Source organism: Coptis chinensis, chromosome 7 (assembly GCF_015680905.1).
Source record: "Coptis chinensis isolate HL-2020 chromosome 7, ASM1568090v1, whole genome shotgun sequence".
Lineage (NCBI taxonomy): Eukaryota > Viridiplantae > Streptophyta > Magnoliopsida > Ranunculales > Ranunculaceae > Coptis > Coptis chinensis.
The window spans coordinates 16,690,631-16,707,386 of NC_141462.1; the positions used below are offsets into that span (position 1 = coordinate 16,690,631).

At 37.0% G+C, this 16,756-nt stretch overlaps 1 protein-coding gene and 1 pseudogene across 1 annotated transcript; both read right to left on the bottom strand.

Annotated features, from left to right (window-relative positions):
• Positions 1–547: 547 nt before the first annotated feature.
• On the bottom strand, positions 548–2,165 carry LOC147486284 (uncharacterized; annotated as a pseudogene).
• An 83-nt stretch (positions 2,166–2,248) lies between these two features.
• LOC147486285 (laccase-4-like) lies at positions 2,249–5,846 on the bottom strand. Its single transcript, XM_086571081.1, has 6 exons — positions 5,692–5,846; positions 4,786–4,937; positions 4,269–4,513; positions 3,935–4,078; positions 2,890–3,813; positions 2,249–2,704 (listed from the first exon to the last, which is right to left on the bottom strand). The coding sequence occupies exons 1-6, from the start codon at positions 5,776–5,778 to the stop codon at positions 2,574–2,576; spliced, it is 1,683 nt and encodes a 560-aa protein (XP_086427207.1). The 5' UTR covers positions 5,779–5,846; the 3' UTR covers positions 2,249–2,573.
• Positions 5,847–16,756: the final 10,910 nt, after the last annotated feature.

Here is a 16,756-nt window from a genome sequence, read left to right on the forward strand (position 1 = left end):
TTATTTAATGGCTTTGCCACGGATCCGGTCCGTCGCTATGGGTTTTAAGTGAAAATAGAAGTCACAGACGTCACTTCAACACACGTTTCAACATTTATTTAATATCATTACGATGGCCCAAGTCTGTTACTCTTCTTTATTTTTAAATAAACGACAATTTAAATCAATTGCTATCTATTTTTACACATTTTCTTCCCCTTACCATTGGAAGAACTACATAGTGTAAATATAGACTTTATTTACTTGTGAGGTAGATAGAGTGTATAGTCCTAATGGTATTTATGTGAAGCTTATGTGGAGGTGGATTTTTACACTCTCCATTGGAGATGCCCTAAGATACTATAACAAACATGACAAAAACTAGTTAAGTAAAAAAAATGGAGAAAAAACGAAAACATGATGTGAGTTCCAAATATGAAGTACCTTCTTCATAGTGTGTGACCAAAATCAGCACTATCATCGTTTTTGCTTGAAATTTCGAAATTTTAGATGAAGATAGGAATCTTTCCGAGATACATATATGAGTCTCAATATATGTTTTGATAATTTAAGAAATTTTCTGCTTTGAGTGTGTGCAGCCTATCATCGTTTTTCTTGTTTTTTGAATCTTTCCGTACCCAGACATACCACCCACTTCACCATTTGATTCATCCACTTGGGATTCCCCTTTCTCTGCAGAACCTGTTTCAGAAACATCACTTTTGCGTTTATGCTTGTTACCACTTTTCTTATCCTTCAGATCTTCACCTTCCCCAGCTAACTTATTCTTCATTTTCTGGCTGTACCTCTTACTACTGGGTACCTTCCACTCCTTTTCCCTGTAAGGAGCAAGCTTTTTCAGAGACGCATATTGATTCAACTCCTTCTCATCCATCATTACCAGCTCAGCAGGACTTAATCCAAACCTTCGAGAGGGAACGGAGGTGTACTTAAACCGTGTTTTAAGGTCATCTATTGTATCCTCATAGTTCAACTTGTAGTACTCCTCTAATTCCTTATCAAGCCCGAAGAGGGATTTTATGTTTCTTCTTCCTTTTACTTTCCCAGGAAGATCTTCCTCTCCTTGCTCACCGTTGACTGGAACATCAACATCCTTGTTCTCTGCCTTAAGCTTTAAAACTTTTTCTCTAGCTGCCCAAAACCCATCACCAGAACCACCCAAGTAACTCATCTTCTTTATCAAAATCATCTTCATCACCATCACTGCCAAAACCAGGGTCTATTTCCTCCGCTTGATAGTAATCCACATCAAACGTCTCATTCATCTTCCGATCATATTCCTCAGGATCAAAATCCTCTTCTAAATCATCTACATTCAGTTTACAAGTCCCATCCTCAGTAGTTAAACCTGCAATTGCCCGAATATTCTCAAGTTTCTCCTCAATTTCCTTCTTCTTCAAATGTTTCAACTCCTCTTTCCTCTCAAATTCCGCTTGAGCCATTCTATCCTCCTTATTCTTCCTCTACAATTTACGAGCATTATTCTTCCTCCTCAAACCGAAAATTAAACGCAACCTCATACCTCTCTTGCTTCTCAATCTCTTCTTCATCCTCCGACAATATAAGTAAATCCTCATTATAAAAGTCTTCTTCCCTTTATCCTTCTCAATCCACGACTTCTCCAACAAAAACTTCTCATTCTCATCCATCTCCTCACCATAACACTCCTTCAACTCAAACTTATAATCATCCTCATCCTCATTTCTTTTCTTTTCTGTCAACAAATCACTATCAAACGCGATTAAACTCCATAACTCCTCTTGCTCTTCATTATAACTCTTCTTCACACCCGATTTCTCCGACCCGGCTTTCATCATCCATATCAGGCCCATCTTCAATTAAATGCTTAGCAACTACATCTTTCAAATACATTGGCTTCTCCTTCCTCTTCGCCTTCACATTCCCACCCTCTTCTTCATCATCATCAGATTGAAATAACTTGGCATCTTCATATAATTCTAAAACACTTTTACCTGACTTCAACTCTGACTCTGACTCATCTTCTGATCCACTACTAATAATTGTGTTCATATCTTTTGCTTTGTATGTTTCAATCTTTGATATTTCCTCCAACTCATCTTAATTCATACCCATTGTTTGGAATTGGAATTTATTTCGGGAAACTGGGCCTGGGAATTTTTTGGACAATTGCAAAACCCTAAACCCTAAAATGTGATAGGGTAAAATTATTTGTATACAGTTTGCTTATTTTTGTTGTAATCATAAAAATTGAATTGAAGCCAAAATATCGTTTAAAGTCAATTGCAAGCATTTATATATATGCGGCAATTCATTACTGATGCTTGCTTGCAAAGATTCAAGTGCAATTATTGGACATTGCAACTTAGATTGATATATAGAGGTAAAATTTATAATCTTCAGTGCAGCTTCTAATGTCAACTGTGAAGTTCCTTCGGAACTTTCGGAACTTTCATAATTACATACACAACTAAAAGTTTCTTATTCAACTCTTCCTTGGGGACTACTCGTTGATCCAAACACACTCGTATCCTCAGCTGGTTTATTTCTTCTTTCTTATATGAATTGAAACCTTTAAACTGTATGACTTTTGCCTAACAAGTTGGAAGGTCGCTTGGAGGAGGTAAAATTGATTCATTGGGGCCTTTCCCATTGTCCACAACGAATGCCATCTTTAGTCCCCACGTTGTGTGCACTTCCAGATGACAGTGCATAAACCAGACACCTACATTCGCAGATAAGTTCAATACAAAATGTTTCGGTAAGCCAAGAATGCAGAAATCTTTAAACTGGGCAAGTATTGTGATACACACGACCATCTGAAACATTATGTACTAGGCAACAAGGCAACCAGTTATTTTTTAGGAAAAAGTAATGAAGAAGGATAAAATATTTTGTTTCTTGTTTTACCTGGATTATCAGCCTTGAATCTAATAGCAGTCCATCCACCAGATGGTACCCCGATGGTGTTCCTCTCGATGGGGTCAACCAGATTAAAGTTTTTGGGGTCCTTCTTAGGATTAAAATTGCCTAATCCTCTGCCAACTTGAAAGAAATTGAAACCATGTAAATGGATAGGATGGTTTTCTGGGGCAATGATCCCTGTATCTTGCAGAATAACTTGCACAGTCGAGTTGTATTGTAACCTATAAAGCCTTGTTCCATTTGTCGTAGCCATGTTTTTTGGTGGCGTACCTGTATAATTAAAGGGAATAGGCGGCTTTCCAGGGAAATCGTCAGTGAACACTCCACTTATATTGAAGAAATGTGCTTGCAGGAGCGAAGTTTTTGGCATGATAAAGCTAACGTTGTTAACACTTGCCACTACTCTGCTCCCATTAGAGCATGTAGAACAGGGGTTGATGCCAAGGCCAATTGCGAAGAAAAGGGAGTGATCCACGTTGAGGGGAACTTTGGCAGGATATTTCTTTGAATTTAGGCTACGGAGCGAGTTCATGAAATTTGTCGCAACGGGGGTGGCATTTTGAGGAGTGGGATTGGTGAGGGTGGTTGGGGATGATGTAGCAAGGGTGCCGGAGTATTGAACTGTGGCTGTAGCTGTCACATTATCGACAGCAATAGGAGAGTCCATGAAAGGGGAGACAGTTACCAAATACTTGCCAGGACCACTATTAGCAGTAAGAAGAACATTAGTGGTCTGACCTGGAGCAACTAATATGGTGTCAGTCTTGAAGGGCTTAGTGTAGATTGCGTCTACTTCAACTACTGTTAATTTATGTCCGGCGATCTTAAAGAAGAGCTCTTCATTAAGTGCAGCGTTGATAATGCGAAGCATGTATGTTTTACCAGTCTCTACTTGCAAAGAAAACCCTCCTACAATCGATTGAAACTTGAGAGTTAGGGAAAATAGAACTTCCAGAAACAGCCGAACTTACACCAATTTTTCATAACTCCGCGACCCAATAGTCCAGATGCTTGACTGTATTTTGATTACCTGGTTGTGAAGATCCCTTTAAGGAACAACTTGAGAGTGGACCTGGTTGGCCATTAATTGTGTGTGCATCAGAGACATTTGGTGCCGAACCCAACTTCATAGCCTGATTGATCACAGTTTCAGTGTCAGACTTCCACCATTCACCTACAAATGGAAGAATGGGATGAAAATGAGAAAGCCTTACAAGTGATAATAATATTGGATCTTAATTTTTGAAGCTCAACATTCAATTTCATCAAGGCTGTGTAACTGGTAGACCAAACAATCTTTCTGGGGAGATCGATGCTTTATTTACGTTGGAAAAAGAAAAGGCAGATTTGAATTTATAGCTTGCCTAATATCACAACTACTTCGTCATGCGGCTTAGGAAATGGATAAGGAACGCCTCGCTTTGGCAAGATAACGATGCCACCATGCACAGTCGCCCTTAGCCAGAGTATGTGAGCATGCCAAAGAAGTGTTCCTCTTTGGCCAGTAATAGTGAAATTGTAGATGTAGCTTTGCCCTGGCTGTATCGGACATTGTGTGATATATGCTGGACCATCTGCCCATCCTGTGCGTAGCTGTCTGATTCCATGCCTACCAGAGTGAAAAATAAAAAAAACGTTCAGATTTCTTTTATTTTAGTCTGTTTGTTTCGTTTTAGTCATTCCCATGATTGCCCAATAATGAAGGAGATTCCGAGATGACCGTAAGGTCATTTTCAGAAAACAGATAAATCATAGGTTATCAAAAACTAAACGATCCACCAAATTGGAACTATTACTATCATTTTCTTAATTTCGTATTACTTTTTTCCTCCGTATTAAGGATGAAATAGTCTTTGTTTCCGTGACTTTGCTTCTACTTACCAGTGTATAGTCATGTTGTACTTGACTTGATTCACCACCTTAACAGTCACTGTGTCATCCTCCCGCGCGTATAGAGTGGGTCCTGGGAACTTTCCATTGACAGTTACAATAGGCTTAGTTCCACATAGCCGTGTAGTATTCCTCATTACCACCTGCTTATTGTAGCCAAATGATGGTTAATTACATTGTACTAAACAGAGTATTTCACATTTCCACCTGGTTATGTGCATACTCCGCTCAATTATATACTTCCACAGACCACAGTGATTCACATTTTCTCGTGTATGTGCACCATACTGATTTTAAGGTTTACCCTCCACAGAACTATTATAGTTTCTTGACCCTAACATCTTAACCGCCAACATTTAACATTTAACAGAACTATTTTAAGGTGTATGTCTGCTTTTTCGATAAAAAAAAATCTTATATTCAACGAACTCCAACATAAGTTGTTAAGAAAGCATATCACTGTTTTTACTATGTAATATCTCAACAACTTTCACAAAGGGTGCACAAAGATAGATGGAAAAAAAGACATTTATTACGTATTTTGGCAACGTTTTTCATTTGACATGAAGAGAAAGACCATACTTCTAGAAATGATTAATAGTGACTATAGTGCTACTATATTTCTGTCACATATACATACCTTCATATACATATTTTTACTGAACAATAATGCCACTAATGTAGAAGTTTAAGAATAAGAAAACCATATAATCGAATAACAGATTCACTTAGCTATTGTAAGTGAATGTGAATACAAATTAGATTAGTTTCTTGAATCCCTATTTCATTATTTAGACTCAAGCGCCGGCCTGTTTAACGCACATATATGCCACATCCTTTTTTTATGATAATCTTTATGTGCCATATCCTAAAGGATGTATCGGTTAATGAACTTACATGGAACTTGTAGTTACGAACTCTGCACTCCACAAGAGACGGAAAGAAGCATGCCACAAGAACCAAGACTCTCACCCATGACTCCATTGCTTCTCTGTTTTCTTCAACTTCTTCCTTATGCTTAGGCTTTTCCTATAGGTCTTCACTGTGACTGACCAACGCAAACTTATAAGGAAATGGGAGTTGTAGCTGCTATGTCATTTTTCTCAGGTAGGTGGATGTTGGATTCGTGAGAAAGAAGATTTTAAGTAGAAAACATAGGATCCAACCCCAGTATTATTACTTGCATTTTACATAAAGTAGTTACTTGTAAACTTGAAATTATTCTCGAGGGTTGTTAATTGCCATTTCAAATTCTCAAAGCGCTCTATAAAAGAAAATACTATACGAAGTCCCTTACAGCTCAGTATTTACTAAACTCCTATAGTCCTATATACCTCTGACAAGATCGAGCTTCATTTTCTTAGTATTTTGAGTGGACCTCATGGCTATGTATAACTTTAACTTCGATTTTGATACTTGAGAGTTCCCAAAAAGCAGACACAGAAAATAGGTGCTACATAACAATATGGGATGCCATATTGCATAAGCTTCTTGATCAAATCAGCATAGAAACTGACATCTGTTGTGGTTTTGAACGTTTTATTGTCGTAATAGAACAGAGACCATCATAATATGATCAGATCGAAAACAAAGCATTGCGACTTATCCGGAAACAAAGCATTGAGATAGTAGTCTTTTTTAGCTGCAATGGCAATAGCGTTACTCGGGCAACTAATAATATGAAACGGGCATCTAATTTCAAGATTATTTGGTTTAGTATAACGGTAGCGTCGAAGCTGAAGTTATATATTGCTTATGTCCAGTAGATTCCAGTCCCTGATCGTATATATTTTCCATATAACAGAACCATTCAGGGGATTTTATATATAGACATTTGGAGACATTCAAGCTCTATAGGATAATAGAAATTAATGTCGGAGAAAACAATACTAATCGATTCCCACTAAAATAGTTTGCACTTGGACAATCTACTATTCCAATAAAATCTAAATTTTTACTACAACCAACAACCAAATCAACTTCCTAAGCAATCAACAACTATCACAAATAAGTACTGATAAAACTAAGAAAGTAAAACATACGGCCCAACACAAGATATATTATGGTTCGCGCAATAATGCCTACTTCCACAAGAGCTATTTTGTTTTTATAAATATGGGAAAGAAGATTAAAATCATTTATCTAAAGTCTACTTACTAGATCTCTCTTTTCTCTTTACAAACTTTTCTCTTTGCAAGGTTTCCTCTCAATTTTGGTGGCTCTCAATTGGGTTCTATTCAAGACTTGGTTTTCAAAAACCCAAAAATCTTCAATTTATATTGGGATGAAATATCAGTGTAAAAACACGTTTCAATATTTTGGCGAAATATCAAAACCTGGTATGAATAGGTATGAGCGCGGGCGCGCTCTCGACAATGTCAACTCGAGCGCGTTCGCGCCCTTTTCTATTTCCAGTTTTCCCAAACTTCCAATAGGCATGTTTCTCGCAAGAGGTTGAAAAAAAACAATCTTTTTTTTCAAGGCAAGGGCGCAGGCGCGCCTTGGGCAATGCCAATCTGAGCCCCGCGCGCTCTGACTTCTTCACATGAACTGTACCTGTTTATGTCATATAGTGAGGGACTAACACCCAACAATTAATGCTCACAAGTATGGTAAACCTTTAACTCAAGTATGGTAAACCTTTAACTGCAATACGCAAACAATTTGATGTAAATTTTGTGCCTCTCGGCATCAACTTGATCTGCTTAAGTGTGTATCGATATTAACAGCTCAACTCTAGAGAAGTATGTACGGCTGTGGTGTTTAAGACCCACCATGTGTGTGTGTGTCTCAGTCCTGTGATAAGTATTATAGTTGTGTCCCTCTCAAATCTACATCAGCATGGGCATTTGAATTGAAGTGAAGTAGTTCTCAATACTAAAGTATATTGGTATATCTTACTGAGACGATCGAGCAACTAGTGTTGGGGATTATACAAATACCAATCGATTCCCCACTACACAGATAATTTGTATTTGAACATAATTCAACTCCGGACAAAATCTTAATATCAACTACAGCCTATACTAACATGCCCAACTCGCTAAACAACTATTAACAATGGATAATAATGTAAAGTTAAAAAAAAAAAACCACAACACAAAGATTTACCGTGGTTCGCCAATGATGCCTACTTCTACAAGAGCCGGTTCTTTATAAAGTGGGAATGAAGATTACAATCTCTTCTTTCAAGATTATCTCACCTTACTAGATCACTCTTTATCTCTTTTACGAGGGTTGTATCTCTGTAAAGGTTATTCTCTCAATCTTGATAGCTTTCAATATTTGGTTTTTCTGTCTCTTTGTTTTAGTCGGATTCCAATCCTTCTGACTTGTTAGGTTAGGTTTTTCCAAAAACCTTGATTTTGGTTTTTATCTCCAAAAACCAAATTTCGCGGGTACTGTAGCAAAAGGCCCACGAAATTAGACTGAAGCTGGCGCGCCCTCTTTTTGAGCGGACGCCGCCAACGATCTTGGAGTCCGGAATTGGCGTCGCCCTAGCCTATGGAACTCGAGTGAAGTGCGCTTATATCCGAAGCTGGCCTTCGACATGCACGATGCGAATTAAGCCCGTTTCTCTCCAACTCTGTTTTCTCTCCTCATGTGAGGGATAACTCCAACAACTAGTTCAAATTTTAAAATCAAAATGTGAGGCTAGTGAATTGAGTTAATGATATTGTTAAGGCTTATTGCACACCCCTTAAGGATTATAGGATGTGCCTAAAGTTACTACAGGATACTAACAATGTCGATCAAAGTACATACGCTAAAATGATTAAACAAAGCCGACTAGGAAGTTCGTATATTACTCCCAGCTGGTACCACCTAGCTTCCAGAAGAGCTTGTATAAAGTTTGGGGATGTGAATGCAATTCAGCCATAAGTCCATAACACATTTGGTGCCACCATCAGTCATCACCACCTTAAGTCCTACTTAATACATTGCACTAGTTGTAAGCAAAATATAGTGATTTGCCAATTCTACTGAGGCTGCAGGAGTCCTTAACCAGCTCAACATCACAAAAGATGTTAAAAACTGATTATTTTGTAGTTGTGAAATGCTTTTCAGGATTTGTTGTTTGAAAGCTGAGTTTTTGTTGGAAAACTGAGAGTAAAGAGTAGACAACAACTTACCAATCACATTATATTTCAACAGCTAATTATACCTTCTTCGGGTTTTACTCTTCCTTTTCACATCGACCTCTAAGTAAAAATGAAGCAGCCTCCATTTTCCTTTTCTTCTTTTTTCTCTTTTTTTAATTAAGCAAAATAATGTTCTGTAAAACGTATGTCCCAAAGAGAAATAAGACCTCATATCAATTAAATCACCTATGGGGACCTAGTTATACTGGCCGAATGAGACATTATAACTTACTAGCACGTACTCTGGGCACGATGAGCGTGAAACCTATTCTGGCATGCGCAATGCGCCTATTGTTTTTCACATGCTATCTACTATCTATCCGAAACTGAAATCAATCGGGTTAATAAAACCCCGATTCCAAAATTCAAATTTGAATTGATTATTAAAAATTTTAATTCCCAACCCAATTTGTTGCTCTAGATGTAAAGAGGTCCCATTAACTAGGGGTGTACATGGATACCCAATTACCCGAACCGGAACCATTTATAGCGGGTCTGGGTCCTAAAATATTAGACCCATTTAAAGTGGGTCTTCAAGAACCGACCCGATAAAGAATCGAAACCGTTAGAACTGAATAGTAAAAAACCGATAGGTACCCGAACCGAAACCGGAACCGATTAGTTTGATTTTGATATATAAAATTTAGTATTACATTACACTAAATAAAGACAAACCCAAACATTATTATTATATATAGTCTATATTTGTTAGGTGTAAAATTATACTAAATATATATAACATTTAGCATAATAGTGAATGTGTATTATTAAATGCATATTTTATAATATTACATTAAATATGTGTATTATAAATATTAATAATAATGTTTACGTGTCTACGTCTATATGTATAGTCCTATACTATGAATTAACTAATGCACTATCTATATTAACTAATGCATGAACGTGTATGTGCTTAATATATTACATGTATATATAGGAGTGTAAAAAAAAACCGTTGACCCATCATTCGGTAGGGTACCCAGTCTTCACCTGCCACCCAAACCCATACCGACCTGAAAACAAACCCACCCCGCCTCGCCACCGTTTTTATGCGGTCAGGCTATGGATGTAGGTTCTATGCTCAAACCCGACCCGTCAAGCCGTCGGACCCGCACCATGTCAAAAGTCGTTGACCCAACCCTGTTGATCCGCACAATTTCAAGACTCTAACTCTAATATTTTTGTATGTTGTTTATATTTTCTGTTAACTTTTGTAAGAAGTTGAGAGAAATGAACACAAACTTATGAGTTCAATATCAATTTCAAATATTCAAGTTTGAACATTGGGCAAATATCAAAAGTTCAAATTCAATTTTCGAATTTTGGAGAAGATGAATAATTCATTCTTGTATTAATTTCGAATTTTTTTAGTTTATATTTTATTGTTTTGTACCATAGATCCTCGCTCCCATCTTCATTTTATCATACTATGGAAAACAATCAATTTATAAATGGTAATTCACGAGAAAAAAATTTCAAATTTACAGATATGGTTTTGGGTTCAAGTTTCAAGTTTTTTTATTTTTGTTTATTTTTTATTGATTGATTCAATTTTTTTTCTCTATGTTGTGAATTAGAAATATATTACTTGCAGAATTAGAAAGTTTTTTTTTGGATGAAATTGGGTTAAAATGATAATTTCCATCCGACCCGAATGACCCGTCCCGTAAGATGACCCAACAGGCCGGGCGATGGTACTAAGACATGACACTTCAACCCGCCCCGCCCTGCCCCGTCGGGGACCACTAGATTTGTATCCCCTAGACCCGCCCCGACCCAACCCATTACTATTTGACCTGCGATTGATCCGGCCCGCCCCGTATTACACTCCTATGTATATATATTACACTACACCAAAACAGGATATTTGTAACGCACACTTTTTTTGGTTCCTAACGTTTTTTAAGCGTAACTATGTTTCTAACATTTTTTTGACGTTAAAATTGTATATAAAGTGTTACGATAATTTGTCCTGATTTGAGAATTAATTTGTAACGTATTTTAAAAGTTTTGTTTTGACCAAAAACCGTAAATGTTAAGATAATATTAGAAAATAAAAAATTAAAGACCAAAATTAAAACCAAATTAGAATTTTGGGCGAGAGGGAAAAAATAAAAAGATCGCCGCTCTTTATCTCTTCTCCCCTCTACAAACACTTACATTTTTTCAGTATCATCTCTCTTATATTTTTCATCTCGCTCTCTCTCTCTCTCAAACTAATAAACACTTCCGCCTCCGCGGTGCTGCCGCCACCATCTGGTACTACTCCATTCCTTCATCTAATTTATAATTTTTCATCATCTAATTTATACTTTTTCTCCTTTTTTTACACTGCTATGCCTAGGTGATACACAGCTGCAATTAATTTCGGTTATAACCGAAGGTATGATTTTCATTTTTATATCTTGTATTCATCAATGGAAAAATTCAATTTTTATTTTCATATGTCACGTATTCTGTAATTCGGTGTGTGTGGAGTTAAGTGATTTTAGTGGTGATATGTTTTCATTTGTCCGAACACGGCTTTCATTGGTCTTGGGGATGACGGGGGTATGGTGGTGGATGGGTTCCACTTGTCGCTCTCAAGAAAGTGTTACGAGGGAATTCTCAAGTATCTTGGAGTACTATGGCTTTTTGCACAATTGCACGATCTTTTGAAGGAGATTCTTTCTTCTATTCTTAAAGATAATGAAGGCACACTTTTAAATTTAGACCGAGGAACAGCCCGACCCTCCGCTTCTTTGTGGGGGATATGTTTTTGCAGTTAGTGTCCACAGAGTCCGACTCTGCGCAAGTGTTAAGTGTGAAGCGTTTCCATCATCAACAAAGAACAACAAAACCAAGCTAGTGTTCAAGAAGAACTAGCTCATGCGGAGATATCTTAAATATGTGACTACTTCAAATTGTCAGGTGTTGCATCGAGCCATTATGATGCTTCTAGAGTGGCATCTTTCATCACCCTACTTACTCTACCGATTTCAGTTCTTGAGAGTTCCGAAGTTGTTAGCTTGGAAGAAAGGTATATCATAGGTTCAAAGTGGGGAATCGACTACATTACAAAAGCCTCAAATTGAATTGTGTCTTGAGAATCATTCAGGATGACTATGGACGGAAACTCTAATAATGCATCGCAAAGAGCAATATTCATTATAATGACCTCAAAAACTCTGTCGATTTTACACTCAATGTTGTTCTAGATCCCCGCTCACATACCTCACATAAATCTTTGCGGAGGTCTTTGCTTTGGTTACCTTATTTTGTCTCGGTGAGATTAAGATATTCATTTTGTGAGAATCCTTGGGTTAGTTTTCTTGGGATGGAGGGAAGCCATGGAGGGGCCGGGCATCTTTGGTTGAGATTAGAAAAACGGGAGAAATGTAAACTTATGGTAACTCGGCGGTGGTGGAGCGGTGGCACTATGGGTGGAGATGTTAGTCAAGGGCGGTTGAGAACGATTTGCAGATGGTGTGCAAAGAACATTGCAAGCGTACCTTCAAGGGACTAGGGATGGTAGTAATATGCGGCAAGTTCAAGGGCAATGTGATTTGTGTTTTATTCTCTGATTTGATCAAAAAACGCAGGTGAATAAAGCGTTATGCCACAATGTTGTCTGATTGGATTGGTTGAATCCATCGAAGAGCCAGAAATGGTGATATTCCGGGTTCCATTTAAATCATTCTCCTAAAGTAATGCATTGGTTGATTGGAGATTTACTCCTTGATGTTATAGATGATTCTTATCGGTAAGGGCCATGAATTATCAGATAATGATGGATGGTTGATTTCTATTTTCTGAAAAGCAGGACGGTTACAGGAGCATTGTAGTGTTTCTGAATTCTTATGCCCACTTAAAACTTGAGGGAAACGGTGCATCAGACTACTCGTGTATGATAAAGATTGCACAAGGGATTTATTTTCTATAGAAGTAATTGCAGGTGAAGACTCTTCGTTGTACAGGTCGCGTATGGGTTGGTTTAAGTTTGTAAAAAATTATGTCTAGAATCAATTTATTATGTTTTTTTGTCTAAGGTGTGAACATGTAAACTCCAGCCACTGCTACTGTCCTCTCATTCTTTAAGCTAGTCATCGTACAAGTTTCAGCTCGAGTTTAAGTGATTATGATCGTCTACTTGGAAGGTTGAACCCGGCTTATTCCTTTGTGGGAATGCACTATATTTTTGACACCTGTAAATCTTCAGGTACTTTTCTGATTGATTTGGAAACTGTTAATTCTTTTATTGTCTATTATTCTTAAGGTTGGATCATATGTTATGGGCAAGTTATTGTTTCAAACAATGCAAACTAATATGGTGTTATTTTCAGTGATGGTCTTGAAGTTTGGGCGCATGAGTTCGGATTTACTTGCATATGGTGCATCTGACGGAACCTTACACTACTAAAAAAAAGGGTTTTTATCTCGGTTCTAAAATTAGCCTTATCTCGGTTCTGCTGATATAAAGAGATAATATGTCCTGTAAATGAGATAATATGTCCTGTAATTTAGGTACTAACTATGAGTATAAATCTGTTATCTCACCTCTTACTTAACCGAGATAAAATATATGGATTTTACCACTGGTGGATAGGAACTGATATAATAGGAAATTTCATTTATCTCACCATTGTGGAACAGATATAATAGGAAATTTCATTTATCTCACCATTCTAAAACTGATATAATAGGAAATTTAATTTATCTCACATTGAACTGATATAATTGATATTAAACCAAATATCTCGGCACTCAAATGATATAATAGCTATTATACCAAATATCTCGGCACTAAAATGATATAATAGCTATTATACCAAATATCTCGGAATAAATTAAAGAAAACAGAAATCCTAAAAAAAAATAGAAATTGATATCCCGCTCTACAGTACTCTTTATCTCGATCAGGAATATCGATATCATTCACGAACTCACGATAATGGCAACTGCCATTCTAATCCCAAGTATCTCGCTCTTTGCTATCTGTTCGTTTATTTTTAATCCCAACTATCTCGCTAACTATCTCGCTCGATCTCCACTATATATCTCTTCAATTCGTGTATTTTTAATCCAGCTATCTCGCGCGCTCTCCACTATCCGTGTATTTTGCCCTCTTCACCTCTCGCACGACTCAAAAATAATTCAAGTTCCACTACCCATTTCAACTCAGCAGTTTAACAACTCTTCTGGGTTTTCAGGTACTAAAATTATCTTAGATTAAGCTAGGAGATTATATAGTGTTCAAAACTAGTCAGATTTTTGAAAATTCATGTATAAATAAGTTAGTGCCTAACCTTTATAAACTGATTTGCAGTTTTTCCATCAGCTATTCATTCCTTGTTAAAATAAATTGGATCTGAGGAGGTTCTGGTCGTCCTGCTGCCTCAACTTGATTTGCTTTTGAGCAGGTATTACTCTTATCTTTTTTCAGATAAGGCCTTATTGTACATAGCGAGCTTTTTTCTTGTATCTATGACTATATCAAGCTAGTGTTATTATTTAAGGTAACGTGATTGCACACAAATAGCTGATGAGAGTATGAGACCAAACAGATTCTTCCGATTAACCAGAATTGAACTTATTCCACCGGCTGGATTGTCTTCATTATTTAAAATAAGAATCATTCATTCTATTTCCGGTTAAATGCGTGCCTTTTCCTTGGTATTTGAACTCGCAAGTAGTTTTCGTAACACCCACTGGAGTTAAGAATAGATCCAGGCCTGTAGTATTAGAACAAATAGTGCTATCGATAAGCTTGTTAACGAGTTGCCCTCCATAAGACGAAACGAACTTTGTGTCTAATAACATGATTAACAGAAACATTGGCTGCTAGTGGAAGCAATGAGGCATTGATGTACAAATGGTCGGTCACCTGAGAATTTAGAGTTCTGGCCACCCAAAGTCAAATACTACTTTTAAATGTCGAAAGCTACCTTTTGCACAACCCCCTAGTCTTCTTATGTGGTCTTGGATTTCAGACCACACAATGAGGCTATGGTTCTTTTTTGGCAAGTATCAGACCCCCTTCATTTGATATTCAGTACAACTCTAATGTCTCTGATTATACTTTTATATATAGGCTCGGACAAAGTGGGGGAAGAGATCCGGAACTTGACTCTAAACTACTTGTAGGACTTGTCATTTCGGGTAAATGAGTTTTACATTTGATTTTTTTTTCAGAATAGTTTTATTGTAGCATCAATGATGGATTTCGAAACATAAAAATCTTCATTATATGGTAGTAATCAGTTTAAGTACTTCCAAGAAATTAATGTTTGAATCTGTAAATTGAAAACTTATATTTGAGATGGAAATTGGACTTATGAGATCATCCCCAATGGTAAATCTTAAGCATAATTCCAGTGGTTCATACTTGCTAGTCCTTATGTTTCCTACATCTTATTTGGGAGCAAAGAAGATTACCCTTCGTAATATGTTTGCTTTCATTAATCTTCTCATTGGAATATCAGTAGTTTACCTCATTTTTTTTGGTAATTCATAGCTTTGCAATCTATGTTACTTTATTGCAATCTGTTAAAATTGCAACCCTCATAAGTTTAGCTTCGGGGTAAACTTTTGCCCTTGCAACTTGGTTTTCACGTAAGTTGAGAATGCAAGGTTTTCGTCATGAAATTTTGTATTTGGGTAGTAGAACCATTTGATATGCTTTCTCAATTGTAAATAGGTTCACTCTTGTTTTTTCAGCTTGTTTATTTCCATTGTTATATCCTAAGTAGTGAATTAGCGGCTAAACATTTTATTTATTTATTTGCAGATCTTTTATCACTTCCCAGTCCTTGTTAGAATCGAATTGGACAAGAGAAGGTCCTGATTGCTTTGCTCCAACTTGGGTTGCTTTTAGAGTTGGTACACTTCTAGAAGTAAGAACTTTTGTATTTGTGGAAAAAGGCCTCCTTACTTCCACTTCATACTTCATGGTTTAATTCCCTTTCAGAAGAGGGGGAGACAAAAGTCTAGGTTTTATATCTCATACGTGTGCACTTAAATTCAATCGTTCTGTAGTTTGATTGGACAATTATTTGAATAAGAAGCGAGAAACCTTTGCTTTTCTGAAGAAAAGAGATGAGGCTTACTTTATGAGCTGTTAAGGATGATGGAATCAACATCGGGTTGTATTATTATGAAACAGACCTTACATTAAAGTGAGTCCTTTAGCGGTATTTTAAAGTAGACTGCAACTAGTATGAGAATATTTTCACTTATTAGGTTCAGATTCGTCTTTGTATATTGTGTCAAAGCTGCGGTCGATGGTGTGCGGCTTCCGATATCTACCGACTTGCGTGAGCGCAGGGGAAGTTAGCAGAAGGAAGGGCAAGGAAACCATTTTGGAAACAGGTCTGTTGGTATAGTCTATTGCAACAGTCTCATAGTCGATCACAATTTCTTTCATTCAACCCGACAATCCGGTAACTACATGTATACTATCTAACAGTTCCACCTTAAGCATTGGTGACTTCAGAATTTTTTTGGGATAAAGCTGTCCATACCTCACATAAAGCTGTCCATACCTCACACATGAGAAATTGCTCCAAACTTTCTTTACATATGCGGGTCATTTGCAACAGAAGATATACTAGATTTCCATTGTCTTTTTTCTTGGATAGATAAGTTCCTCTCTTCATAACGGATGCTGAGAATCTGTGTTTCAGGTTCGAGGATCAATTCCACTTCTTTGGGAGCAAATCGTGGATTTGAGCTACAAGCCACGGATCAAAATCGTCAATCATGAATAAACAGTATGTGACTCTTTATTTTTTTTGTTATATGAATGTTGTAGTATTTCCAACACAGTGCTTCTATAATGA

Bases quoted from the DNA above. Each gene is read 5' to 3' on its own strand.
- LOC147486285 (XM_086571081.1), bottom strand. From the start codon at position 5,778: ATGGAGTCATGGGTGAGAGTCTTGGTTCTTGTGGCATGCTTCTTTCCG. The intron at 4,514-4,785 runs GTAAGTAGAAGC...TCACTCTGGTAG, and splicing joins TACAACATGACTATACACTG to GCATGGAATCAGACAGCTAC. The intron at 3,814-3,934 runs GTAATCAAAATA...AATCGATTGTAG, and splicing joins AAAGGGATCTTCACAACCAG to GAGGGTTTTCTTTGCAAGTA.